We start from the raw sequence: 25,895 nt of genomic DNA, 5'->3' as shown, positions 1-25,895 counted from the left end.
AAATTTTAGTAATATTAAAAAAAAAAAAAAAAAAAGGGGGGGGACCAGTGGAAAGGCAAGACATGTTGCCATTTTCGGTTTACTTTAATTTATTATTCACTTAAAACCATTTATACAGCAGCAGTAGCAGTAATAAAGAAAAAAAGTCCGCAGAATTTCTTCGATGATTTACCAAATAGAAATTAGAATAAAGCAGTAATAATGAAATAGAAGCTGCTGCTGTTGTCATGGTAGCGATATTGATGTACATATAATACGTGAATTATTTTTCCCTTCCTTTTTTTTTCTCTTTTATTCTCTTTTATTCTCTTTTTTTTGGTTTTTTTTTTTTTGATTTTCTTTTCGTTTTCTTTTTCGTTTTCTTTTTCTTTTTAATATTTTTAATTTTTAATATTAAATTTTTTTTTTTTTTTTTTTTTTTTTCAAAAAAAAAAATTTATAGTAATAAATGTTCATGAATTATGCACATGAAACCAAAAACTTCCTTTAATTTGGCTTAGTAGTAAACGAGGGTCTAATTGATAGACTATATCCCTGCAGTAACTGATGATGGCTTTGTATAGTTCAATATATAAAACACGTTTATCAGAGAAACAAGTATTGATGAAACAGCTTGTTACAATATTTAATATTATCGAGACTCATTACCTAATTCTTTTTCTTAATTGAAAACAATAACTGTTTTAGTAGGCTTTCTTTCTTTTTTTCTTTCTTTCTTTCAAAATTAATTAAAGAAATAACTATTTCTATTATTTTTATCACATGCAAATAGAGTTACAACGAGCACTTTTTTTTTTGCATTTTATTTAATTAACTAATAAAAAGGGGGGTATTCACATTGCTAAAAGAACGACTCTTAGAGTTCGTAGCTAAACCAACTTGCTTTTGATCCATGTCAAAAATAAGATAAGTGGACCTTAAGATAGAATCACCAAACACAAACGTATTCTGTTCATCATAATTGTAAGTTATACCAAAGATACAATCTTGACTATCATTGTCATTTTTAGGTGGTGAAATTAAATCTTGAATATCTACTTCAAATCTTACAATCGCTTGATTTATTGATGAAAACAGAAAGACCAGCTTCCGTTTATCCTTATTTTCTCTAAGTTTACAATCGACAGTGTATAGATATGTATCAGGATTGATCGAAAGTTTTTCCCTTTGAGTTACCCATCGAACAATTTTATCTGTCAATTCTTTATTCAAGTAACTTAAAGTAGTCCCTGTATCCAAAATAACTAAAGTATCATCATTTTGACTCTTATTAATAAATAAGTCATCCGTATGATTGTTAAGGACGATATTCTTCAAACCAATCGACCAAAAGGTATAGTCAAGTTCATTTGTTTTCGGATTTATATTTTTAACAACAGGCATATAATGTATATCGCCCTTGTACAGGCTTTTATCTTTGCCACCTATCATCATTTGCTCTTGATCAAGCGAAATCGAAAATACTGGCTCCGAAATTAATTTTTGACGAGCAAGGGCAAACAAAATGGGATCATAGGCATCCTTTGTATCACTATTAGCAGCTAAAGCAGGAAAAGAAAGACCCAAGATGCCATTCGATTGAGTAGCAAGAGAGATAATGTTGTCTTTTGCAGAATCAGCTAGACCAAAGATCTGTGACTTGATCTGTTGTTGATCTTCCAACTTATTATTATTCACTAAACGAATCGTATCCTTGGCATAATTGCCTGTGATGGAGCCAGCTCCATATTGAATAACAAAGGAGGAATTCATCCATTCCAATGTTCTAGAGTTGTTTGTTTTAAATTTTTTATATGGACATTCCTTATCTGGACATGATATAGACGGTATCCATGTATCTGCACTATACAACAACGTATACATTCATAAATTAGTATACAGTCAACTATATAATAAAAAAAAAATAGTATTATTATTTACCTTCCAGTATCGATTGAAACAAGAAATTCTTGTGGTGGTGTTCCGATATTTATCTTTGTTAAATATTCAATTTGCTCTTGATCGTAAAGTGGATACACATTGCTTATTGATGATCGTTTCCTTATAGATGAAGAGTAAGAGTATCTTTTTATAAGAGACAAGCTGAATATATCATTTTCCTTCAGAATTGGTTTTCCAAATATTATATTTTCATTGGCAATCAGTGATATGAACAATAATAAATAAAGCATTATGATTTTTTTTTAAAGAAAAAGAAAAGAAAAAGAAAATGCAAAAAAGGCAGAGAAAGAAAAAAGAAAGAAAAAATAAAAAAAAGGAAAAATAGTTTACTATGAACCACCAGTCTTAATATTTGATTGGTCTTTTCTTAATAAACGACTAAAATACAATAGTGCTCCAGATATTGCTTTTCATAATTAATAAGCTTTATTATTATACATCTAATGTTTTTTTTTATTTTTGCTAGGAAAACTTACATATTTGCTTTTCTTTTATATGTGTACATGTATAGACATATCTATAAATATATACATATATGTGTATACATACACACACTCTCGACTAACAGATTTATTAATGAATAATGTTGACAGTAATAAATACTTTATTTGTATCACATTTTGAGTAGATTAGTAGCGGCTCTTCAACTTGTCAAAGTAATACGTCAATGACTATTTTATAGAAGACTGCTTTGCTTAAAACGTTTCTATATAAAGTTATTAAAGAACAAGAAAGTTTGCTTATATAAAATAAAAATAAAAAACGAGTTATTATAAAATATTCTCTATGTTTAAGAATCATACTATAATGAAAGAAAGAGAAATAAAGAAAATCATACACATAATACTTTTTTCCCCCTTTTTTCTACAAATGATCAACACATACTTATTATGGTAAAAAAAAAAAAAAAAAGAAAAAAAAGAGAGAGAGAGAGAGAGAGAAAAAGAAAGAAAGACAGACTTATTTACAATACTATTCATAATAAATTAATTTGATATTTCAACTTTACTTGCTGTTTGTAATGAAGGGGCAATACCTACATAATATCTAGACATATCAAATACAAGGTATAACGCACGGATAACGGAATCACCCAATAGTATGCTATTAGTAGAAGAAGTAGGACAAATAGAAAATGCACATTTCTTTGCATATCGTATATCTGTATTATCTAAGGGTTCTACAAGTTCAGAGATGGGAATCGAAAATAACGCAAATTGTTTCTGCTGACTATTAGACATCATCGTCCAAAAGGCAAATTCAACAGATATATTATTGCTTCGTCCTGTATTAAAAGCATAACTACAATCAACAAGATAGCAACCTGATTGTGGGTCCAAGATAGGATTATATTCGCCTGTAAACGCTACTAACATCGATTTGACATATTGATCTTCTAAATAGGTGAATGTCGTGCCTGTGTCAAATGCAGCTGTGACAGGCAATGAAAAATTGGATGAGAACAGGATTTGATTGTCGTTGTTTGATTTTAATTTAACAGATTCTGTATTGACTTGCCACAGTACATAATTTCCAGAAATAAGATCAGGAACAACAGGTAAATAAGTTATGTTGCCTACAAAGAGAGATGAATTCATACCACCTATCATAATTTCACCTGACCAGCCGTTTTCATATATAGAGTTTGTACAAATAGAAAAAATAGGTTCAATAAGCATATTGCGTGAAGCCATATGAAAAGGAACCGAGGAAATTTGATATCGTGTATTAAATGAGTCTTTATCAGGGAAACCAAGTCCAAGAATACCGTCTGCAGCAATATCATTCAAATTAGCATTTATCGCAATCGTATCTTCGGTTGCAGTAGCTAGCCCAATTTGTTGACCTGAAATAGTAATTCCAGCTAAAGTTACATCATCTTTTGCTAATATTCCTTTAGTATAGCCTGTATCATAAATAATCTCAAACTCACTATTATAACTAGAGAAGGTCGAAGATAGAGATAAATCAAATTTTTTTAAAGGGCATTTTGATTCTGGACACGAAGTAGATGGTATCCATAATAATGAACTATAAAAAAGAGGATATAAATATTAAGTTTTAAACACTTTTTTAAAGAAGATAAACGTTCCTATAAAAAAAAAAAGTTTTACCTTCCTGTATCTACAATTACCACAAAATTTTGTGGTGGTGTGCCAATTTGTATATTTGAAAGATATTGGACTTGATTATCATTATAAATATTGGTTGATCCACAATAGGATTTTTCTGCAAGCGTCAAGTTACTGAAATTAACAATTTTTTTTTGAAACGGTAATACAACTTTCCTTGATTTAATAGGTTTTGTAAAAATGATATCAGAAAGTATAGATATCCATAGAAATATATACAGCATATACATGATAAGAAATTATATACAAAATAAGCTTAAATAATATAAAGTTTATACAAATAAAATAATACAATTAAAGAATATCTATGAAAAGCACGAATATAATAACGATAAATAATATAAATAATAATAATAATAAAAAGACAAATGACGATGGCCATCCCGAAATTATTATTATTGTTTTTTTGTTTAGTTTTCATTTCATTGATATTTTTAACTCTTGGCATTAAATGATCTATCTCAAACAAATTAAGCAGTAATAATGATGCTTTTTTTATATATATGTTTTTTCTATAAATAGTATTTATATAAATATATAAATATTTTTTTTATATAACTTTTATAGTTGTATCAATAGGACTTGCAAATCCAATCCTATTTCGAACAGAATCAAAGACAAGATACATTGAGCGAATAACTGAATCACCAAATACAAAAACAGTTGTCTCGTTACCATCCTCATTTTCATTATCTTTTCCCGGTATCCATGAGCAAATACTAAAGATACATGTATCATCTTCTCCAGTCATCGCTTTACCTACATGCTGAGGTTGTATAAGATATTTAACAGGAATCGAGACACGTACACTTCCTGCTGTACCATTACTAAACTGTGCAAATTCAAATTCAATTTGTTTAGTAGAATTGGCAAAAGCACAATCAATAAGATAACAACCACTCTCCACGTCCAAATCTACATTTGTCGATTCTTGTAAGCCCATGATTAGCATTTTAGCATAAAGTTTTCCAACATAAGATAATGAAGTCCCAGTATCAAACAATACATATTTTGTATTATCTAATTGAAAGGGTAAAATTAATTTGGGTATCATTTCAACGCCATATTGCTTAGTTTTAGCATTATAAACTGTTGCTGCATCTAGTACAGAAATCGACTTGCTTTGAACTAACCATAAACCAACTTGAGAGGATGTGTTAGTATCGCTATTCGTACTAATAGCGGGCACATCTGCAAATTTGATTTGCCCTTGATATCGTTCCTCATTCACACCACCTAAAGTTAATTCACCAGCCCAGCCGTTGGCCATAACTGAATTAGTAAAGATCGAAAAGACTGGTTCAGGGATTAAATTCTGATCTACCATAGAATGCAAAAGAGAACTATAAACATGTTGGTTGTTTTCAACCGAAGAACTATAACCTAAACCCAGGACACCATCTACTGATGCATTGGTATGATATTTTAAACGTTGTTTGTAATCATCGGCTATGAGTAATTTACTTGCTTTATTAACAAGAACAAACGTTTGATTATCAATTTGAGCTCCACCCAATATAACTGTATCCTGTGCAAGAGTACCATTAATAGTGGCATCTCCATATTCAGCATTAAAAGCCGAGTCAATAAGTTCAAATGTAGAAGAATTTGATGGATTAAAAGTTGTGTCTGGGCATATTTTTTGTTCACATTTAACTGAGGGTATCCAAATATTTGAACTATATAAAAATCAATAAAAAAGAATACTCTTTTTTTTTTTTTTTTTTTTTTTTACCTTCGCGTATCTACAATGACACTAAAAGTTTGAGATGGTGTTCCAACACTAATATTTGCAAGATAAACTTGACCCAAATCATTATAAAGTGGTATATTAATAACAGAGTTGTTTATAGAAAAAGAGTCTGGATTATTAGAGCCCAACACTGAAACAGCAAGGAGATTTATAAATCCAAATACGAAATAATTTTTCATTATGCATGAAAAGATAACATGAAAGAAAATATAAAAGAAAAAAAAAATCTAAAAATATGTAAATGTCTATTTTAAAAAGAGTGGTGATAACTCCGATTTGAAAAAAAAACCTTTATAATAAAAGAGAAAATAAACTTTTTTTATTCTTGATGACCAGAGAATAAATTCATTACAATAAATTCTTTAACGAATTACTACAATTAAGAAGAGCTAGAACAATAACAGTAACATAAAGGGAAAAATAAAAATAAAATTTGTCCTTTTTTAATTACTTATTATACAAGCTGGCTTTTCTTTTATGAAAAAAAAAAAATATTCACCATTATGTCTCAGAAGTTTTATTTTCATGTTGGTATATATCAACATGTATTTTAACTTTTTAAATTTATACTTGCATTATGATTTTGATTTATAGCAAAAAAAGGAAAAAAGAAAAAGAAAGAAGAAGAAGAAGAGGAGCTGCATAGGTTACTTTGGTCTCTTCTTTCATCATGAAATCAAATTCTATTTTGAGCTTTTTTTTTTTTTTTTGAAAAAAACAGGAAAAAAAAAAGAAACTGAAACCATTATTCAAATGTTATCTCAATAATCATCTAACACTGAAATACAAACACAGCAGAAGAGCTTATATTTTCTAATATTAGACCTAAGGTTTTATTATACACGAAATGAAGAATAGCTTAATTTGTATATACAGTTTTAAATGAATGGTAAACTGTGTAAGTGGTATATCTATATGTATATTCCCTTTTTTTTTTCTTTTTTAGAAAGCTAGAGCAATGATGAATAAGCAGCTTATAAGAGCAAATATAGTAGGGTGTTGATCTAATTTGCCAATACCGCCGCTTGTTGATTGTTCAAATGATGTTGATGAAATGCCTTTTACAGAACCTTCTACACCAACAGCAGCGGCTAAACCTATTTGATTATTTCCTATATCAAATACTAAATAGGCACTACGCAAGATAGAGTCACCAACCAAATGGAGATTATTATTACTGTCACTAGAGGTACTGGTACTGGAAGAAGGAGCAATACCAAATAAACAATAACTAGCATCATCAGCTGTTGCACCATTCAATGGAATAACTAACTGTGAAGCAGGAATAGAGAGCGTAACTGGATTTGTTACTCGAGAAGTAGTAGGTGTCATTTTTAATTCAAGTTGTGTTTGTGATTTTGCTGTATTACAATCTACAAGATAAGCACTAGAGCCAGCTTCCAAGGTGTAGCCATCTGGTCCAGCTATAGCTTCAACAATTTGTTGAGCTATAGTAGATGGGAAATAAGTAAGAGTAGTACCGGTATCCAAGATGAATGCACCTACAGAAGAAAATTCGATATCAAGAATATTGGAAGGAGAACTGCTATTATTATTAGCTGTTGTTGTTGTTGATGATGATGATGATGTAGTGTTGTTGGTATCTATACTGGTGGTATTTGTAGTACTAGTGACAGATATACCTTGAGCGCCTACCATCCAATAATAGTTATTACTACGACCGTCTCTCTTTTTCGAAGTAACGGATGCCAAAGACATAACAGGAAGATAAGTAAGATTACCCTTGTATTTTGAAGGGTCAACACCACCGAAAATGATTTCACCTGCCCAACCTTCTTCCTTAACACGATTAAGATAGATAGAAAAGACAGGATCGCTTATGATTTTTTGAGACACTAAATTAAAGACAAATGGATTATATGCACCTTGACCTTTACTAGATGCAGCTGTTAATTTTGGATAGCCCATTCCGAGGATACCATTTGCTACAGGGGTTTCGCTTACAGAAGACGCAAATGATTTAATGTTCTGAAATGAAGTTGAGCTAGTATTTGTATTCGCTAAAGATGAAGTAATTGTATTTGGATTAGTTAAGATTTGTTGTGTGCTACTAGCTAATCCAAATTGTTGCTTGTTTACAGTTGCACCAGCAATAGACACTGTATCAGTGACATATGTTCCATTGACACTTCCAATACCATAAGTAAGTGAGAAAGTTCGATTCAAAGATTTGAACGTACTTGATTGAGATGCATCAAAAAAGCCGTTTGGACATTCTGTTGACGAACATAATCTTCCAGGAACCCATAAATCAGCGCTATAAAACATTTAATTTAATTTTTTTTTTTTTTTTTTTTTGGTTTCAAATTTAGAATATAAAACGTTGTCTACCTTCCAGTATCCAATGTAACATAAAAACTTTGCGCAGGAGTGCCGATATTCACTTCTATCAGATATTGTGAACCAGCATCATTATATAAAGAAGCAGTAAATGGATCTCTTTTCTCGAGATTATTTCTCTTTTGAATAGAAGAAATGATGGGGTCAGGTCTATTAATACGAGTAATTGGTGCTTTAATCACTTTTTTGTTAGTAATATAGGAGGCATTAGCAGTACTTAATAGAGCTAAAGTACTAGCTATATAAATTGAAATGGAATTAATTTTCATAATATGTTCAAATACGTATTAAAAGACAAACAAACAAAAAAAAAAGAAAAGAAAAAAAAGGAAAAAAATAAAGAAAAAAATAAAGAAAAAGATAAAGAGAGAGAGAGAAAGAAAGAACACCTTCTTTTATTAAGCGACTTTATTTCGTATTCTTCATTTTCTTTTTTTGTTAATGACAAAATAGAATACAAGCTATTGGATAAGAAAGGAATTAATTCTGAGTTGAAATATAGACACATAAATATTAAAAAAAAAAAGGAAAAGAAAAGAATACTAGTAAGCTTTGCCAAGACATAATTTATTTTTATTTTCTACTAACTTCTTCTTCTTTTGGATATCTTTTATATTATTAGTTACGCATAAAATTGAATAACGCATTTATTGTCATCTAACAAATTTGTATATTAATTCGAGACATTTATTTAAATTACATATTAGCATTGTCATAAGTGTTACACAACTAAGAATAAACAAACTTAATTACTGCTTAAAAAAAATATTATGAAAGAAAAAAAAGAAACAAAGAGAATATAATCATACTATTATGAAGGCCATTTTTTGTTCTCATCAAGGAGGAAGAGATAGTGTTACTACTGAGAGTATCATTATTAAACATGGAGCCTATACCTATTTGTAATTCTTTCATATCGTGTATAATATAAGCACTTCTAAGTACTGTTTGTCCGAGAATCCAACTACCTGAAGATCCAATTGAAGTTGAAAAGCCGCTAGAAAGAGGTGCTAGACCAAATAAACACGTTTCTGCTGTATTAATATCGTTTGTATCTTGAGGCAACACGAGCTCATTTAGAGGTACTCGAATAACTACTATTGCTGTTGTTGTACTAAACATTGACGCTGAAGACGAAAATTGAAAGTCAAAACTCAAACTTTTTTTATTTGTCATGTGTTGGTTACAATTTTTAATCTGATAAGCTTGTATTTCTCCTCCATTTAATGTTAAGGGTTCATAATCTGTTACAGTAATTGTCTTTAAGACTTCCAACACAATATCCTTTGGGAAATAAGATAATGTCGTACCAGAATCTAGAATAGCAGCCTGGACGTCTTCAAATTTGGTTTCATAAATGAGAGAATTTTGATCATAGACAGTCAAAGCTTGGCCAGGAACGGTCCAATATTTATAAATTCCTTTCTGGGTGTTATAATACCGACCAACAAGAGGTTTTCCATTGCTGGCTTCATAAGGAACAACGGGTAAAAATTGTAATAAACCCATTAATTTGTCTGTTTCATATCCACCAAGAATAATTTCACCCTTATATCCGTATTCACTTTGTCGATTGAGGTAAATTGAAAATACAGGTTCATTTATAATTTTCTTTTTTACCAAGTTCATCATAAATGTATTTTCATTTGGATCGTTCGAGAGACCTGAAAAGCCAAGGCCTAAAACCCCACTTGTTATTCGATTAGGGGAAGAAAAGCCCTGAGTGATGGTAGCCAGACCTATTCTTTGTGCAGGTAAAATAAGCTGATTTTCATTAACAACTATTGTATCATAAGCTATTTTCCCTTTTGCCGATCCACTTCCATATTGAATTTCAAACAAGCTATTTGTTTCATTCAAGGTTGAAGAATCAGATTCAATAAATTTCATATCAGGACAATAGTTTGGTTTTTTACATTTTGACGAAGTAATCCAAATATCTGAACTTTATATATTTATTTAGAAATAAAATATATTACAATATGTATAGAAATATATATATTTTTCACATTATACTATACCTTCCAGTGTCTAATGTAAGGTTAAATTTTTGTGGAGGAGTACCTATACCGATTTCTATAAGATATTCTCTAGAATTTACATTAAATAATGGAACAGACGCTATCGTTTTTTCATCTCTTTTATTCTTATTCATATTTAAATGTTCTTCATTATTTATATAATAAATAGGCAATTTTATCAGCGAATTACTACTGCTAATAGTATCTTTTTTTGTTTTAGCTGCTATTATAGTGAACAAATTAGCTATTATCAGGATATATAACTTGTTATTTAATAGCATGATGGTAAAGAAGATTATATATTAAGTAAATAAATATATGAATAATAATAATAATAATAAAAGAAAACAAAGGGAACAATATACACATTTATATATTGTAGTATTCAGATTTCAAATGTTTACATAACATGCTGAATATAGTAAGTAGAACAAACTATTTAACTTCTTGAGCAACTGAAGTATCAATTAAAGATTCAGAAATTTCAATATTTTGACCCAACATATGACGATCTTCTTGTCTAATATTTTCAGGTTTAAAAGAATCTCTTCTTCTTTTTGTTAAAATCCAAATGATTTTATGAACAAAGGGTTTCAATTTCTTTACAATATCTTCACCATCATCCACTTCCCAGCCTCCTTCAATATGAATAAACGGCTCAAGATGACGAACGATATGAATTTTGCCCTCTTCCTCTGAACAATAAATGATTTTACGTGAATCAATATGATGATCCGCTATACTCAATAACCCATTTGTTAATAAACTTTGAATACTTGTCTTTTCTTCTTCTGAATTAACATGCACAATGATGTAAATGTCGTATAAATAAGAAAGTTGTACAAGTAAATGAATAATGTTTTCTCTAAATCCATAAATAGGTGTATCTACATCAGTCGAAGGATTCCAAAGTACAGTCTAAAATAGAGATTAATTTATATGTATGATAAATAATAACAATTAAAAAAAAAAAGACCCCTTCGTCGTTTACTTGCATTTTTTAAAGAAATAGTCATTCGTTTTTTACTCTTTCTAACTGTAGATTTTAAATTGTTGAGAAAGTTATTAGTTTGACTCATTGGCTATAATAATAGATTAATTCAGGGAAACATGTTACAAATATTTACATGTATATGTTTTTATTTTACATGATCATCTTGCTTAATTTTACGACGTGGTGGATATTTTTTAAGCCAATAAATAGCAAAGCCAATTACAGCCGATGCTAATGATGTAATGCCAATTAGCTTTAATATCCAAGAAGGGAAAAGTCTAGTCTTTTTTATTGATTTTGCTGTCATTGATAGCTTTTTTTCTTTTATTACTATTAATGTCTCTATTATAATTAGATAAGTAAAATAATTTTTATAAGTGTAAACGAATGAATATGTTATGTACAAAAAAAAATATACATATTCACTTTTTATTAAAATTATGTCCTACTACTGTAAAAGTTTGAAATATCATATTTTTTAGAAAAATAGTGACGTATTATTGAAAAGAATTTTGACGCATAATGGAATGATGCAACATTATTTTATAAAAAAAAAGTTACGACCCTATAAACTTTCACAGTATGGTATAAAAGGTGCATGCGCTTTTCTCTTCCCCCCCCACTTACCACTAAAACAATTAAAACGATTTTTTATTTCACAGATTTGGTAGCCACTAAGATCATTTCTTTCTTCCCCCCCCATTTTACCAATGAATAAATTAACGGCCCTGATTTCTTTAAAATGAAAAAAAAAGACTCCTCCCCAATTTTCTTATATATTATAACTTGTCATTGCCATTTAGCAAATATTGTCTTAATGACGTACAGTTGTTCCAACGCCAAATGGAGGAAAAAAATGTTCCCTGTTGTGAAAAAAGGTTTATAGTGAAAGTGGAAAATTCGTACTTTATTCTTCTTGCAGGGAAAAATGGCTCATAGAAACCTTGGTGCGCGGAACATTAGCCATATTTTTTTCTTTCACATAAAACATCACTGATCATTATTCAGAGGTTATTTCGATAACAAGATGAACTGGGTGAGATTATACTAAAGGATTTTTGTATAAGGTATAATGTTACGCCACCTCTTGCTTATAAACTCGTGAGCTTGATAGCTTTCCTTGGCTTTGACAAATTCTAGGGTGCTTGTGGTAAGATTGCATTTATATGCTTTCTTGTTGCTTCATCGTAGTAGCGATCGAGTATAAGCAGCTTTGATTTTGCAAGTCAACAAACAGCTGTCTAAAGATAAGTTAAAAAAAAAAGGAACTAGCATATTAACTATTTACCAGGAAAATAAATAATAGCATTTTACCGTACACTGGTCGTGTTTGAACCGACATAGTAAATCAAACAATTAAGATGACTCAGAATGTAGAATACTCTACTTTAGCAATATATTTATAGTGGACTCAAGTGACCGTTGTTTGTATACACACTTTGATTTTTTAAAACTCTTGCAAGCCTTCCTTTGCAATCTACAATGGCATGGGACGGATGTTTTCTTCACTCTTTACAACAAGCACAAGTTCTTTTGTACTTCCAAGCTGTGATAGCTCGCTATGATACTCTGCTTTTAATAAGAATAAAAATAATTGGTTCATAAATATGTTACAGAAGTTGAATTGAAGGATCTATGGATTTGATCTGGTGCATGATTACTAGATGTTTTTGGATTCTAATAAAAAAAGCGATAAAAAGAAACATAATTTGTTTCTTTTATTTTGAAGAAGGGGAGGGGGTTAACAAAAATGTTTTTTGAGAGCTTTGCATAAAGGTAAAATATGGGGAAACATTTTAACACGTAACTACCAATGACAGAAATGAATATATTTAGATAAAGAATTGATCATAATTATTGTTAGTACTGTGATGGTACATATTATAATAAAGAAAAATGAAAAGAGAAAGAGAACAAAAGGAAGTATAGTTTGAAACTGTTTTTATTCAATGAAAGAAAAATAAAATAAAAATGAAATAGAAGAATTAAAGGCTAAAGGTTATTTTGTGTCTACACATCTGCTTGTATTTATACTAATGAATCCTGAATAAAAGAAGTAAAAATAATCGTCAAAGAACATGAGTCATGAAACAGTGTTAGTATTTAGATATACATTGTGTTGATTCAAGAGACTGATCTATAGATTATCTATTGCGTGTTATAATGATCTGATTGTATGTTCCTGATTTTTTTTATATTTTTATTTCATTGGATGGATCAAAGACGACCTGAATCCTTTATCAAGGTTATAAAAATAAATATGTAGAAATGATACGATGCCTTATAATTGATACATCTAGATGATTGGATGTCAATAAGTTTTCTATTATTTACAAGATGTTATATACAGAGTTTTATTTCATACTCAGGCTTATAGTTTATCCTTTATTATGTAATTCATCTACTATAATGTTACTTATGCTTATATCCAGAACTTGTTCTATAATAAATACTATTATTTCCATCGAGTATTTGATAGGTGGTATAAAGTATATATGAACATATATGTGAGAGAGTTCTTTTAAAAGTTAACATAGCTTAGACAAATACTTAATACTTGTACCCTGTGCCACTTGTGTCCAACCATTATGTTCACTTTCAAGAATTGCTGCAACTTCTTTCTGCTCTTCAAGAATCGCCTTTTTCAAATTAATTGTTAGTAATTCGTTTTTTCTTTTTTACTATCAACACAAACTCTACCTTGGTATAAAAGATGAGATCCATCACCTTAAGCCATCTAACACGCACATTCCATGTTCTGGGAACAATGGCCTCTCTAACAAGTGTATAACCCCACTTTTCTTGGCTTACAACGGAAGTGCTAAGCATTGTCAACTTGTCACCAGAGTATAAATAGGTGAAAAACTTTCTCTTCTTATAGGACTCGAATGACGCATCCTTAACATTTTCTATCTCCATCTTTAATGATCTGATGCTACATTCTAGTAGCTTTATAGTAACATCTTGTGTGTGGTCGTCATTTTCTTCTCTATATTTACATATAAATAAGCACATTGTATCTATAGATCATCTGTTATAGTATTATTACCCCGATGATTCAAACAATAAATTCTTCGTGTTATCCATGACAAAATAACCAACACCATCTGCTAAACGTCTTTTAGCTTTGCCATCTGTGTTATAGTATACAACACATTTGTTTGTTTCCAGACCCTTCTCACACCTACATTCAAATTATACAATTAAAGTCAGATTGGATAGTATATACAAAATAAAGTTTGTCTTTACCACTGAAATGTTAAATCACCATAAACGGCGCTGTAATGCTTGAATATGGAGACAACATATTCCACAAATGGTGTACGCTCATTCAAAGAGTTAGCAGGTGAGGACTTCAAGCAATTGGCCTAAAAATCGATTAATGTTAATCGAATCATGAGTATTGCTTTTTTAGTATCTTCAGAATTTGTATTATCAAATCCATGTTGGCCCATCCAAGGCAAAGGATTTAGCGATAGGATAACTGTTAATATACTTGTTGCTATAAGACTCGTTCATATTACTGGCATATTCGTTGGTAATAGATTCGTTTTCACAGATATCTTTATCATCCAACTTTATGTATGCAATCGAGTTCACTTTTGCTTTCATTTGTTCGTTGAAACTAGGTGTATTAAAGCGATAGGAGATGCTGGGTGTGATTGGTTTTAGTAATGCAAAGGAGTCCTTCTTTCTTTTTACCGTAACGATATCACTATCATCTAAATTTAAATTGAATTGTAAGCCCATTATTATTTTATAGACAAATATGACTTACTCTCTTGATTTTGACCTTGCTTCCTCTTTCCCTATTTTTGAGTGTGTGTAAGAAATATTGAGCATTTACAATAAAAGCATAACAGAAACAAGAATACCTTTATTTGGGTAATGTTTATGGACCCACTATCGTTTCCAACAATTATCTTCGAGTTTGATATCGTGGAATCAACAATCGAAATGTTTTCCTTGTTTCCCTTCATTAGTTCTTCAATCATATCTTTTAGCTCTTCATTGGTAAACTATAGTAACATGTTAGTATACGCGTTTCTTCTTGCCTGTTTGAGTTATTACCAATTTATTTTTTAGCTCTATCAAATATCCTAGCAAAACCGGATCAATTTGCTTTTTGTGCTTACTGATAAGTGAATTGATACTATTCTTATATTCCTGTAATATCGCTTTCACGCGTTTCAGGGTATTTTGTTCTTTGTAGATCAAAAACTCCACAAAGGTCCAATTATCAATAGTATGATTGGCGAAGAACTTCTGATTCTTGACTGTTTCTTTAATCTCCACCTTTTTGCCTTTGAATTTCTGTGGATAAGACATTTTGATTATAATAATATGTTAATGTCAAGAATTTCTGGCTTTGATAAACAAGAATGACACTGACAAAGAAAAAAAAACAAATCTGGGATATTTTAGGGAAACTATTTTGTCATGAGACTGAATCGTCTTCCAAAAAGTATAGTGCAGCTGGTAAATTTTGCGATTTCTGAAAAATAAATGGCGCCAGCTGGAAAATGATTGGTATTGTCGTCAAATTGGCACTATTCAGAGTTACACAGTCGTTCCAACGCCAAAGGGCGGTTTTCATTTTCTCAAAGTTCAATCCTTTTTTTATTTCTAAAGCGTAAAGAAAAAAATATTATTATATGAAACAAACCTTCTTTATAATGGTTCGCCACATAAGCAAATCTCAAAATACTCAACAGAGTGCTGAGCAAATGCTTGTAGGTGATTAGGAGAAACACAATTACAATCTTCTGCAATCCGAGTAGCTAAATCTTCAGTAGCTCTAAACGAACTTCGTTTAACCTTATTTTTAATAATAGACCAAAAATTCTCTATTGGATTAAGCTCAGGAGAGTAAGGAGGAAAGTAGATACTCTTGCACCCTCTTGCAACTATCATCTCATCAATTTGGCCCGCTGTATGAATGGGTGCTTTATCCATTACGATATAATGACCTTTTAGCTCAGGAAAATGATCCATCTCATTCATGGTTTTCTCAAGAAACTTCATGTAATGACCAGTAACAGTGCCTTTCGAGACTGGCTTCCTTTTTTTTTTGAGATGGTGCCATTCTTTTACGATTACTAAAGTCAATTTTGATTCGTTTTGAGGATTCTTCTTGAGGATTGCAAAGTTTCATAGAGACAACAAACTTTGCACTGATAGCACCTAAAACGGTGTGGGAAACAGATCTACTGGTAGGAGTATCTGTAACAGCTGACTTTCCTTTTAATGACCATCCACTAGGTGGCTTCATGTTGATGTTAAAGCCGGATTCATTAACAAAAATACAATTTTCCAGATAGTTCATATCTGTTGCACTCCACTTGATAACCCAATCCTTGCGAGCTTGAATTTTGTTTGGACTATTTCTAGCAGCTGGTTGAGTTGTCAGTTTTTTTAAAAAAAAAAGGTTGCACTCAGCTTTCAGAAAATTGTGGGCAGTGCTCTTTTTCACAGTAAGGTCAGAGAATTTCTGAGTGAGCGAATCCATTGTATCAACTACTCGTGCTTGTGGCCAGTTGTCGTAAAACTCTACAAGGTAAACCTTATGCCTATCATCCAATTGTAGTTTTTCTCTATTAACTAGATTGGTTTGCTTCTCAAAAATGTTCCAATCTTTGTCCTCCCTGAGTTTTTCAGCCCATTTTTGTGCTGTTCGCTCGTTTATGCTGTCTGATAAGCACCCGGATTTAGCTGCGTTGAATAACTGGATTCTACTATAATATACAAATAGAAGCTTTTGCTCATTAGAGTATCTATACTAACTCTTTAACTGCTTCTTAACCGTGACTATAATATCCTCCATATCAGTGTTGAGATTTTCTAGGTTCTCTTTAGAGAATAGCTGTTCATCTTGCTTTTCACAATACTCTCTTATACGAGTCAAAGTTTTTATATGGAAACGGGTAGCTTCTTCAACCCAGTCCATTGCATCATTTCCTTGCTCATCGACCATTCTTCCTTGACCTTCTTCATAAAAAAAACGAGTAGTCATCTTATATCTTATTAAAAATAACGAGCTTTTTAAAAAAAAAACGAAAAAAAAAAACGAATTTTGAAAAAATGAAAGCCGCCCTTTGGTCTTCTGAAAACATTTATTTCCCACCCTTTTTTTTTCTTTAAAAAAAAACCGCCCTTTGGCATTGGACTGCAAAACTATTTTACTTATTTGTTTGTTCACAGATTTGGTAACCACTAAGATCATTTCTAATGTGATTGGATAGTATTATATTTCGTCCCCCCATTTTACCAATAAATAAATTAATGGCCCTGATTTTTTTAAAATGAAAAAAAAAGACCCTCCCCAATTTTCTTATTTATTATAACTTGACCATTTAGCAAATATTGTCTTAATGACGTATAATAAAAGTTCCTGGATAAAACAAGTTCCCTTTTATTAAGAGGAGATGCAGAATTAACAAAATCAAATTCTATGATCTGACATTAAACTCTTTACTAGTATATTTACATTAATTTGCTGTTAAGAAAGATTAAATACCAAAAAAAAATATATTTAACTATGTGTAAATGCTATTACTAGAGGTTAAAATAAGAAAAATGATAGTGTCAAGAAGATGTAAATCCAGTATTTATTTTATATCTTACAGGAAAGTTTGTCAGCATTTTTAAAATTAGATTATTGAAAAAAAATAAAAATTATCCCCATACTAAGAACAGTATTTTTGAATGCTTTAAAGGTGCTCACTTTTTATTGTTATTTTTGGAAGTCACTACAAATCCATTCTATACAATTGGGGGAAGGGTTTGTAGAGCAAAAGAATGAATATACTCCAATAAGAATGCTTGACTGTTGGAGCAGCAAAATGCCTCTACTTTATCAAGAGTAAATTGGAAGTGTAAAGTAATGCTCTTTATCAATATTTTTTCTAGAACAATCATTAGAAGCTTCATTCTAATCATTTACTTGGTTCCTGTCGATATTCAGTTGTTCTTACCATTGTCCTCAAAAATTAAGTTAAATACACTGATTTTTAAATTTAAAAATATTAGATGATTATGGGGGGAGAGAAAAGGGAAATCGACAAATTATAATACTGGATATTTCAATGGCTTAGTACTATGAACGAAATCAAGTCACGGCTACTAAGGATAACCTGTACTTTCCTATTGTTTATAGGCATAAAAGTAAGTAAATACCTAATACTACATAGTAATATAAATTATTAACCTTTAAAAGACTTTTATACGAATAGTTTATTAACAAAAAAAAAACCTTGCTAATAAATATTTTTTTTTTAAAAAATTTTTTAGCTTGGGAGGTGTTACTATGCTTATTATTTTATTTCCTCCTTAAATTTTAAAGAGAAATATAATGATTTCCAAATTGGGTTCATGACTGCTTTTCAAGTAATGTTGATTCAACAGTGGAAGTAAAAAATAATAATAATAAAAAAAAAAAATTTGACAAGAACACTATAAGCTTTTTTTTTTTTTTTCTTTATTTGAATTAGGCTTTCATTATTATGGAGGAAAAAACACATAAGCCTCATATTAAAAAGAAGGCAGGAAAGAAAGTTGAACGTAAAAAAGAAAATAAATTTGCCAATGCGAAGAAATCGAGTAATCCCAAGGCATTCACCTTCCAAAGTGCTGGAAAAGCAGAAAAGACAGTAAGAAGAAACTTTGATATTGGTGAAAAGAAACTTCATGTACCTATGGTGGATCGTACTCCTTTGGAGTCACCTCCTGTTGTTGTTGCTGTCGTTGGTCCTCCTGGTGTAAGTAGATAAATATATAAAATACAACAATATAGCTCATGTATCTTATTATTATTATTAGACTGGTAAATCAACACTTATTCGATCTTTAGTAAAACGCTATACAAAACATAATTTGAATGAAATTAAAGGTCCAATTACCGTTGTAAGCGGTAAAAAGAGACGTTTAACCTTTATGGAATGTAACAACGATTTAAATTCAATGATCGATATTGCTAAAGTTGCTGATCTTGTATTACTGATGATCGATGCAAGTTTTGGTTTTGAAATGGTAGAATTTCACATTCAAAGATTTATATAGCCTTGATGATAACCATTTTTTTTTCTACAGGAAACATTCGAATTTTTGAATATTTTACAATCGCATGGTTTTCCCAAAGTTATGGGTATTCTTACCCATCTTGATAAGTTTCGTAACAACAAAACATTAAAGACAACTAAAAAGAGATTAAAGCATCGTTTCTGGACAGAAATCTATCAGGGTGCTAAACTATTTTATCTTTCAGGTATTATTAACGGCAGATATCCTAATATGGAAATTCAAAATCTTTCTCGCTTTATTTCCGTCATGAAGTTTCGACCTTTAGTCTGGCGTAATACACATCCTTATGTAGTAGCCGATCGTATTGAAGACTTGACAGATCCTGAACTACTTCACCGTAAACCAAACTGTGATCGTACAGTTACACTATATGGCTATTTACGTGGTACGAATTTGAAGCCTAACATGCGTGTTCATATTCCTGGAGCGGGTGATCATGATCTAGCTGATGTCTCTGTTTTACCTGATCCTTGTCCTTTGCCTGATAAGGAACGTAAGAGATTAGATGAAAAACACAAATTAATCTATGCTCCCATGTCTGATGTGGGTGGCGTCATGTATGATAAGGATGCTGTCTATATTAATGTGCCTGGTCATTTTACAAAGAAATCAGCCTATGCTCCTTCAGAAATTAATAAAGATGATGAGAATGATGTTGATGACGAACCCAACGTACCTTATGGTACAGGTGAAAAACTCGTAATGGATCTTCAAGACGCTCAAGATACGCTTGCTGCTCAATTAGAAGAATCTGAATTACGAATCTTCTCGGGATCTACACCTGTGAAAGCAAGTGAAGTGAAAGAATTATTGGAAGAGGATGAAAATGGTAGAACCCGTAGACGTGCTGTGTTTGGTGATGAAGATGCAGAAATAGATGATGAGGATGAAGTTGAAGATGATGAAGATGATGTTATGGATGACGGAGATGATGAGGATCTTGAGGATGAGGAAGAAGATGCTCCTCGTCGTGGTAAAGCCTTAACTAAATTTGATACAAGAAATATTCCTAAGAAGGGTGAAAAGGAAGATAAAGAAGCTAATGATGACAATGAGCCTGATTATGAATTTGCAGATAGTGATAGTGATTTAGGTGATGATGTAGATGATAATGAAGATTTTGTCATGGTTGATGGTCGTAAAAAGAGACACTCAATTGATGATGAAGAGCTTGCTGGTGAATTACGTTGGAAAGCTAACCTTCAAGAAAAAGCAAGTGATATGTTTTCCAGTCGCAGACGAACAAACCTGATCTCGCTCATTTATAATCACCCTGAGCTTACTCCTGAAGATATTCTAAACGGTAATTATGGTGATGACAATAAGGATGAAGATGATGTCGAAGATGCTGAAGAAGAAGAATTCTTCAAGATTAATAGAGAGAATACAAACAGAGTAGAGCTAGTTGACAGTAGTCGCGATCCTTTTGATTTAGAAGAATTAGAAGATTGGGATGATGAAGATACATTAGATTCTATTAGAAATCGTTTCATTACTGGTGATATTGATGCTGTTCAAGGTGAAAGTGCTTTCCCAGCAGAGGAAGACGAAGTGATGGGTGACTTTGAAGACCTTGAAGCTGATGCAAATGAAGAAGAAGAAGAAGGAGAAGATGAGAACAAAGATAAAAAGAAGAGAGATAAAGAAGGCATGATTCGTGATCCTGTTATGGTTGAGCGTGAAAAGATTGCAAAACGTAAAGAGGAACTTCGTAAAAAGTTTATTGAAGAATTTGGAGATGATGATGAGGGACCTAAAATGGATTTCTATGAGCAAAAGAAAGCAGAAATCGAACAACAGCTTCAAATGAATCGAGCCGAATTTGAGGATGATGATCCCCAAACACGAGCTATGGTTGAAGGTTATCGTCCAGGAAGCTATGTTCGTATCTTGCTTAAAAATATGCCATGTGAATTTGTACAGAACTTTGATCCTACTTATCCTGTCCTTGTTGGTGGTCTCTTAACAAGTGAAAATCAATTTGGTTGGGTTCAAGTAAGAATTAAACGCCACCGTTGGTTCCCAAAGACGCTCAAGACAAACGATCCTCTTATTTTCTCTATTGGTTGGAGACGCTTTCAAAGTATCCCTATTTATTCACTTAATGATGGTACACGTAACCGTATGCTTAAATATACACCAGAACATATGCATTGTTTGGGTACCTTTTACGGTCCTGTGCATACACCCAATACTGGTTTCTGTGCAGTACAAAATGTAGCGGATAATAAAGCTGTAAGTTATGACTCTAATTAAATTATTTTAAACATAAGCTAATATTTTATTTATTAGGCAAACTTCCGAATAAGTGCAACTGGTGTTATTGTAGATATTAGTCAATCTACTGAAATAGTTAAAAAACTTAAATTAACAGGTTTTCCAACTAAAATATATAAAAACACAGCATTTATCAGAGACATGTTTACATCTGCATTAGAAGTTGCTAAATTTGAAGGTGCCAATATTCGTACTGTATCTGGTATTCGTGGTCAAGTTAAAAAGGCTTTACCTAAACCCGATGGCCATTTCCGTGCTACTTTTGAGGATAAAATTTTAATGAGTGGTAAAGTTTTTTATATGAAACAAGGAACTTTTTTTTTTTTTTTTAATAATTGTATACATATTTTATTTTTTTAGATATTGTCTTCTTAAGAGCTTGGTATCCTGTTAAGCCACGTAAATTCTATAACCCAGTTACATCACTCTTATTATCTACTAAAGAAAAATGGCAAGGTATGCGTACAACAGGCCAAGTCAGAAAGGAATTGAATATGCATGCACCTCAAAATGTGGATTCTATTTACAAGGTAAAATTATAAGATAGAAAAAAAAAATAATATAAACATGTATACTAAATTATACATTTCTATAATAGCCTATTGAAAGAAAAGAGCGCCGCTTCAATGCCTTGAAGATTCCTAAAGCACTTCAAGCTGAATTACCATTTGCTAATAAACCCAAGAATGCAACAAAGAGTAAAAAGCAATCTTATATGAGTAAACGTGCAGTTATTCTTGAGCCAGAAGAAAAGAAAATTTATACCTTAATGCAACAATTAAATACACTTCGTAATGAAAAGGATCGTAAGCGTAAACTTAAGAATAACGAACGACGTGAAATGGTTGAAAAGAAGAGAGCAAAGATTGCTGAGATAAACGAGAAAAAGGAGAAGGAACGTCGTAAAGACTATTTCCGTAAAGAACAACAAAAGAGTAAAGCCTCTTAATGTATATTTAATAAACAAATAAGATAGACTTGTTACAAATATTCATTTAATAAATTGTTAATATATGAACCAAAAAAAAAAAAAGCCCTATCAAATACAGTAATTGCTGCTGCTATTATTATCAAAACCAAGTGGGCTTTGATATACAATTTCGGAATAACAATATTTAACATTAATATTATAAAATATCTTACATATCCACTTGCAGAATAATAATAGTAATTCAGAAGAAATCGTCCTCATACTAATTTACATAATAATTGCAACATTCTTTACTTTACTTGTCTTTAGTAGCTTTTTCTTAATGTAATAACTTAACAAACTTCTTGTCTTAATGTCACACGGAGCTATCTGAGTAGAAAAAAAAAAAAAAAAAACTTCATATCTTCGACATATCAGCGCAGAATATCAGATTAAATGGAAGGTTGCGGATAAATGTATCCAATAATATTGATTCTAACTGCTTTTATAAAAAAAAAAAATTTGTTTACACTTATTCCAGTCATCTAAGAGTCATATAACCGGACAAATAAAATTAGGGAAGTCCCAGCATCTTTTTTTTTATGACAGGGAAAAAAAATTTTTTTTTGTTTTGTTTTTGCGTATTTAATGAGCCGAAAAGTGTCGAGCTTTTGTTCTTGTTGGTTTTCCTCATCTTTAAATCATAATGTCCACTTTGCAAGAAGGTCGTATTTCTGTTGTACTTGGCTCACAATGGGGTGACGAGGGTAAGGGTAAATTATCCGATATCCTTTGTGCTGAAGCTGACATCTGTGCCCGTTGTGCTGTACGTTATTCTTATTTATTTTTTGCCTTTATCGTGTCGTCTTGTTGTATTCATATTTTCTTTTAATATAGGGTGGTAATAATGCTGGTCATACTATTGTCGTTAATGATGTTAAATATGATTTCCATATGTTGCCTTCTGGTATGTCATTTTTATAAAAAAAAATATTTTTGATTTTCTTATACATGTAAAAAAAACGCGTTCATATTTATTCATTTTATATTTTTTTATATGTATATAGGTTTGATTAATCCTAACTGTATTGCCTTGATTGGTAATGGTGTTGTAGTCCATTTGCCTTCTTTCTTTGAAGAGAAAGCCAAACTTGAAGCTAAGGGTAAGTTTTAAAGATTAAAAAATTTAAAAAGAAAAAAATTTAAAAATTGAAAAAAAAGAAAAAAATGATTTAGCTTGAAGTAAATTCTTTATTAATTTTCAAAAAAAAAAAAAAAAAATTTTAGGTCTCAATTGTGAAGGCCGTTTGCTTCTCTCCGACCGTGCTCATCTTGTTTTCGATCTCCACCAAAAGGTTGATGGTCTTAAAGAAATTGAATTAGGTCGTGGTAGTATTGGTACTACTGGTAAGGGTATTGGTCCTACTTATTCCTCAAAGGCCTCTCGTTCTGGTATTCGTGTTCATCATCTTTTTGAATTTGAGGAATTCTCTGCTCGTTTTAGAACAATGGTTGAAAACAAGCGTAAACGTTATGGTAACTTTGAATACGATGTTGAAGGTGAACTTGAACGTTATAAAGAACTCGCTGAACGTGTTAGACCTTATGTCATTGATACTGTTCCTTATCTTTACGAACAAATCAAAGCTGGTAAGCGTATCCTTGTTGAAGGCGCAAATGCCTTAATGCTTGATATTGATTTTGGTACATATCCTTATGTTACTTCCTCCAACACTTCTGTTGGTGGTGTCTGTACCGGTCTTGGTGTCCCCCCCAGTAAGATCTCAAATATCATCGGTGTCGTAAAAGCCTATTGTACTCGTGTTGGTGGTGGTCCTTTCCCTACTGAACAATTGAATGAAATTGGTGAACACCTTCAGACTGTAGGTTTTGAATTCGGTGTCACAACAGGTCGTAAGCGTCGTTGTGGCTGGTTGGATTTAGTTGTCTTAAAATACTCTACAATGATTAACGGATATACAAGTTTCAATTTGACTAAGCTTGATATTCTTGATCAATTACCTACTATCAAAGTTGCTGTCGCATATAATTTGAATGGTAAGAAATTGACTTCTTTCCCATCTGACCTTGATCTTCTTGAAAAGGTTGAAGTTGAATATGTTGAACTTCCTGGTTGGATGACGGATATCTCCAAATGTAAAAAATATGAAGATCTTCCTGAAAATACAAAGAAATACATTGAATTTATTGAAAAGGAGACTGGTGTTCCTATTGAATGGATTGGTGTTGGTGCTGGTCGTGAAGATATGATTCATAAACCCGTTTCTAATTAAGAACAGCAATTAGTAATAGAATAGTTAGTTATTGGTTTATCTTTTGTCTTTTCCTTCTTTATATTTGTATACATAGTGTAGATTTCATTATAATAATATAAACAAAAAACAATTCCTTATATCAACATACATCTTTAAATTAAATAAAGAAAAATATTTTTATATTATGTATATCTCTACAAACATTACGCACCAAAGATTAATAATTCAAATCGATTGCTCTTTATCCAGACTCCAGATGTATGGATAAATAATATCAAAGAAAGGATGGATCTAATGCATTCATATACGTTTTCGCAACCAATACATCTACTATAAATAGTGTACACGTAACTGAATACTTTGCCGATTCCTCTCTAATTTTAGATATTTTTGTATTCTTATAATACTCCTCATTTAAAAATATAAATAAAATAATCGATTTTTAGAACGATTGTTTAGTCTTATTAACTCACTTTTATTTTTACATATAAATATTTTTTTTTATGATGATCAGTTTGAAGTTCTCCTAAACGCTGCACTATCCTTTTACTCTCCATCTATTACTAGTATTCTTTGGAACTCTACCTTATCACCTCTTTTCTTTTTTATGCATATTCATAGTTTGTCGTGATTATTCTGATCTCATCAACTGTCTGATAATATAACAACTGTCTATATAGCATCGCGAATTGGCTATGCATTCTAAGCGAACGATATAACCTTTATCGCAAAACAAGACACAATTCAAGAATTACTTTAATAGTATAAGTTCTTGAAATCAACATAGGAACGCCCCTAATAAGTTGAAATTACGAACACAGTGTTTACTTGTTTATGTTAATAGATCCAATTCTTCTGCTATCCCTGTCTTTTCTTGAATATAGTTGATGTAACTGTTGATACCTTGGAAGGTTATCCAATGGCCATTTAAATTACTTACCCAAGCATCCTATAAAACTGTCATATCGGCTTTCATTACCTGAAACTATTAATAGTCCCCTTTCCAATCCCCCTTATTTTTCTTTTTCTTTTTTCTTTTTTTTTTTTTTTTTTTTTTTTTTTTTTTTTTTTAAAGAAGCTTTATACACATTAATCGCATATATATTTCAATATGCTTTCTTGATATATCTGTTCGTCAGTCACTTGTACCG

At 31.1% G+C, this 25,895-nt stretch overlaps 11 protein-coding genes across 11 annotated transcripts; 2 read left to right on the top strand and 9 right to left on the bottom strand.

Moving 5' to 3' along the window:
* Positions 1-810: 810 nt before the first annotated feature.
* Positions 811-2,171, bottom strand: BX663DRAFT_426516 (aspartic peptidase domain-containing protein; the record flags this gene model as incomplete). Its single annotated transcript, XM_051522552.1, has 2 exons — positions 811-1,843; positions 1,921-2,171. The coding sequence occupies 2 exons, from the start codon at positions 2,169-2,171 to the stop codon at positions 811-813; spliced, it is 1,284 nt and encodes a 427-aa protein (XP_051387165.1).
* A 446-nt stretch (positions 2,172-2,617) lies between these two features.
* Positions 2,618-4,303, bottom strand: BX663DRAFT_539907 (aspartic peptidase domain-containing protein; the record flags this gene model as incomplete). The annotated part of the gene is made up of 3 exons (XM_051530735.1): positions 2,618-2,647; positions 2,982-3,972; positions 4,056-4,303. 3 exons carry the CDS (start codon positions 4,301-4,303, stop codon positions 2,618-2,620), a joined length of 1,269 nt encoding a protein of 422 aa, XP_051387164.1.
* A 216-nt stretch (positions 4,304-4,519) lies between these two features.
* BX663DRAFT_539906 (aspartic peptidase domain-containing protein) lies at positions 4,520-6,091 on the bottom strand. Its single transcript, XM_051530734.1, has 2 exons — positions 5,809-6,091; positions 4,520-5,752 (listed from the first exon to the last, which is right to left on the bottom strand). Exons 1-2 carry the CDS (start codon positions 6,003-6,005, stop codon positions 4,624-4,626), a joined length of 1,326 nt encoding a protein of 441 aa, XP_051387163.1. The 5' UTR covers positions 6,006-6,091; the 3' UTR covers positions 4,520-4,623.
* A 458-nt stretch (positions 6,092-6,549) lies between these two features.
* BX663DRAFT_465665 (aspartic peptidase domain-containing protein) lies at positions 6,550-8,547 on the bottom strand. The gene is made up of 2 exons (XM_051524039.1): positions 8,179-8,547; positions 6,550-8,104 (listed from the first exon to the last, which is right to left on the bottom strand). The coding sequence occupies exons 1-2, from the start codon at positions 8,454-8,456 to the stop codon at positions 6,769-6,771; spliced, it is 1,614 nt and encodes a 537-aa protein (XP_051387162.1). The 5' UTR covers positions 8,457-8,547; the 3' UTR covers positions 6,550-6,768.
* A 183-nt stretch (positions 8,548-8,730) lies between these two features.
* On the bottom strand, positions 8,731-10,583 carry BX663DRAFT_534441 (aspartic peptidase domain-containing protein). The gene is made up of 2 exons (XM_051530572.1): positions 10,209-10,583; positions 8,731-10,132 (listed from the first exon to the last, which is right to left on the bottom strand). Exons 1-2 carry the CDS (start codon positions 10,487-10,489, stop codon positions 8,956-8,958), a joined length of 1,458 nt encoding a protein of 485 aa, XP_051387161.1. The 5' UTR covers positions 10,490-10,583; the 3' UTR covers positions 8,731-8,955.
* A 60-nt stretch (positions 10,584-10,643) lies between these two features.
* Positions 10,644-11,509, bottom strand: BX663DRAFT_427048 (uncharacterized protein; the record flags this gene model as incomplete). The annotated part of the gene is given in 4 exon segments (XM_051522592.1): positions 10,644-11,126; positions 11,185-11,186; positions 11,200-11,290; positions 11,357-11,509. 4 exon segments carry the CDS (start codon positions 11,507-11,509, stop codon positions 10,644-10,646), a joined length of 729 nt encoding a protein of 242 aa, XP_051387160.1.
* Positions 11,510-13,580: 2,071 nt separating this feature from the next.
* Positions 13,581-15,197, bottom strand: BX663DRAFT_528960 (uncharacterized protein; the record flags this gene model as incomplete). Its single annotated transcript, XM_051530206.1, has 7 exons — positions 13,581-13,642; positions 13,760-13,841; positions 13,885-14,037; positions 14,385-14,386; positions 14,727-14,924; positions 14,981-15,011; positions 15,078-15,197. 7 exons carry the CDS (start codon positions 15,195-15,197, stop codon positions 13,581-13,583), a joined length of 648 nt encoding a protein of 215 aa, XP_051387159.1.
* Positions 15,198-16,468: 1,271 nt separating this feature from the next.
* On the bottom strand, positions 16,469-16,777 carry BX663DRAFT_419240 (uncharacterized protein; the record flags this gene model as incomplete). The annotated part of the gene is made up of 1 exon (XM_051522385.1): positions 16,469-16,777. A coding segment is annotated over one exon (309 nt), but the record flags the coding sequence as incomplete, so codon positions are not given.
* An 87-nt stretch (positions 16,778-16,864) lies between these two features.
* BX663DRAFT_421164 (uncharacterized protein) lies at positions 16,865-17,215 on the bottom strand (the record flags this gene model as incomplete). The annotated part of the gene is given in 2 exon segments (XM_051522405.1): positions 16,865-16,976; positions 16,995-17,215. Coding segments are annotated over 2 exon segments (333 nt in total), but the record flags the coding sequence as incomplete, so codon positions are not given.
* A 1,449-nt stretch (positions 17,216-18,664) lies between these two features.
* On the top strand, positions 18,665-22,588 carry BX663DRAFT_495057 (uncharacterized protein). Its single transcript, XM_051525580.1, has 6 exons — positions 18,665-18,959; positions 19,021-19,230; positions 19,291-21,516; positions 21,574-21,844; positions 21,919-22,088; positions 22,157-22,588. Exons 1-6 carry the CDS (start codon positions 18,705-18,707, stop codon positions 22,505-22,507), a joined length of 3,483 nt encoding a protein of 1,160 aa, XP_051387156.1. The 5' UTR covers positions 18,665-18,704; the 3' UTR covers positions 22,508-22,588.
* A 441-nt stretch (positions 22,589-23,029) lies between these two features.
* BX663DRAFT_465650 (Adenylosuccinate synthetase) lies at positions 23,030-25,146 on the top strand. The gene is made up of 4 exons (XM_051524038.1): positions 23,030-23,294; positions 23,366-23,435; positions 23,536-23,631; positions 23,756-25,146. The coding sequence occupies exons 1-4, from the start codon at positions 23,175-23,177 to the stop codon at positions 24,760-24,762; spliced, it is 1,293 nt and encodes a 430-aa protein (XP_051387155.1). The 5' UTR covers positions 23,030-23,174; the 3' UTR covers positions 24,763-25,146.
* The last annotated feature ends 749 nt before the right edge of the window (positions 25,147-25,895 follow it).

The sequence above is a fragment of the Cokeromyces recurvatus genome (assembly GCF_025118155.1).
Source record: "Cokeromyces recurvatus strain NRRL 2243 chromosome Unknown BX663scaffold_2, whole genome shotgun sequence".
Taxonomy (NCBI): Eukaryota; Fungi; Mucoromycota; class Mucoromycetes; order Mucorales; family Mucoraceae; genus Cokeromyces; species Cokeromyces recurvatus.
The sequence above is the reverse complement of the archived record's forward strand: the minus strand, read 5'-3'. Positions and strand labels throughout refer to the sequence as shown.

Bases quoted from the DNA above. Each gene is read 5' to 3' on its own strand.
- BX663DRAFT_465665 (XM_051524039.1), bottom strand. From the start codon at position 8,456: ATGAAAATTAATTCCATTTCAATTTATATAGCTAGTACTTTAGCTCTA. The intron at 8,105-8,178 runs GTAGACAACGTT...AATGTTTTATAG, and splicing joins GTTACATTGGATACTGGAAG to CGCTGATTTATGGGTTCCTG.
- BX663DRAFT_495057 (XM_051525580.1), top strand. From the start codon at position 18,705: ATGGAGGAAAAAACACATAAGCCTCATATTAAAAAGAAGGCAGGAAAG. The intron at 21,517-21,573 runs GTAAGTTATGAC...TTTATTTATTAG, and splicing joins ATGTAGCGGATAATAAAGCT to GCAAACTTCCGAATAAGTGC. The intron at 22,089-22,156 runs GTAAAATTATAA...TTTCTATAATAG, and splicing joins ATGTGGATTCTATTTACAAG to CCTATTGAAAGAAAAGAGCG.
- BX663DRAFT_539906 (XM_051530734.1), bottom strand. From the start codon at position 6,005: ATGAAAAATTATTTCGTATTTGGATTTATAAATCTCCTTGCTGTTTCA. The intron at 5,753-5,808 runs GTAAAAAAAAAA...ATTTTTATATAG, and splicing joins GTCATTGTAGATACGCGAAG to TTCAAATATTTGGATACCCT.
- BX663DRAFT_534441 (XM_051530572.1), bottom strand. From the start codon at position 10,489: ATGCTATTAAATAACAAGTTATATATCCTGATAATAGCTAATTTGTTC. The intron at 10,133-10,208 runs GTATAGTATAAT...AAATATATAAAG, and splicing joins CTTACATTAGACACTGGAAG to TTCAGATATTTGGATTACTT.
- BX663DRAFT_465650 (XM_051524038.1), top strand. From the start codon at position 23,175: ATGTCCACTTTGCAAGAAGGTCGTATTTCTGTTGTACTTGGCTCACAA. The intron at 23,295-23,365 runs GTACGTTATTCT...CTTTTAATATAG, and splicing joins ACATCTGTGCCCGTTGTGCT to GGTGGTAATAATGCTGGTCA. The intron at 23,436-23,535 runs GTATGTCATTTT...ATATGTATATAG, and splicing joins TTTCCATATGTTGCCTTCTG to GTTTGATTAATCCTAACTGT.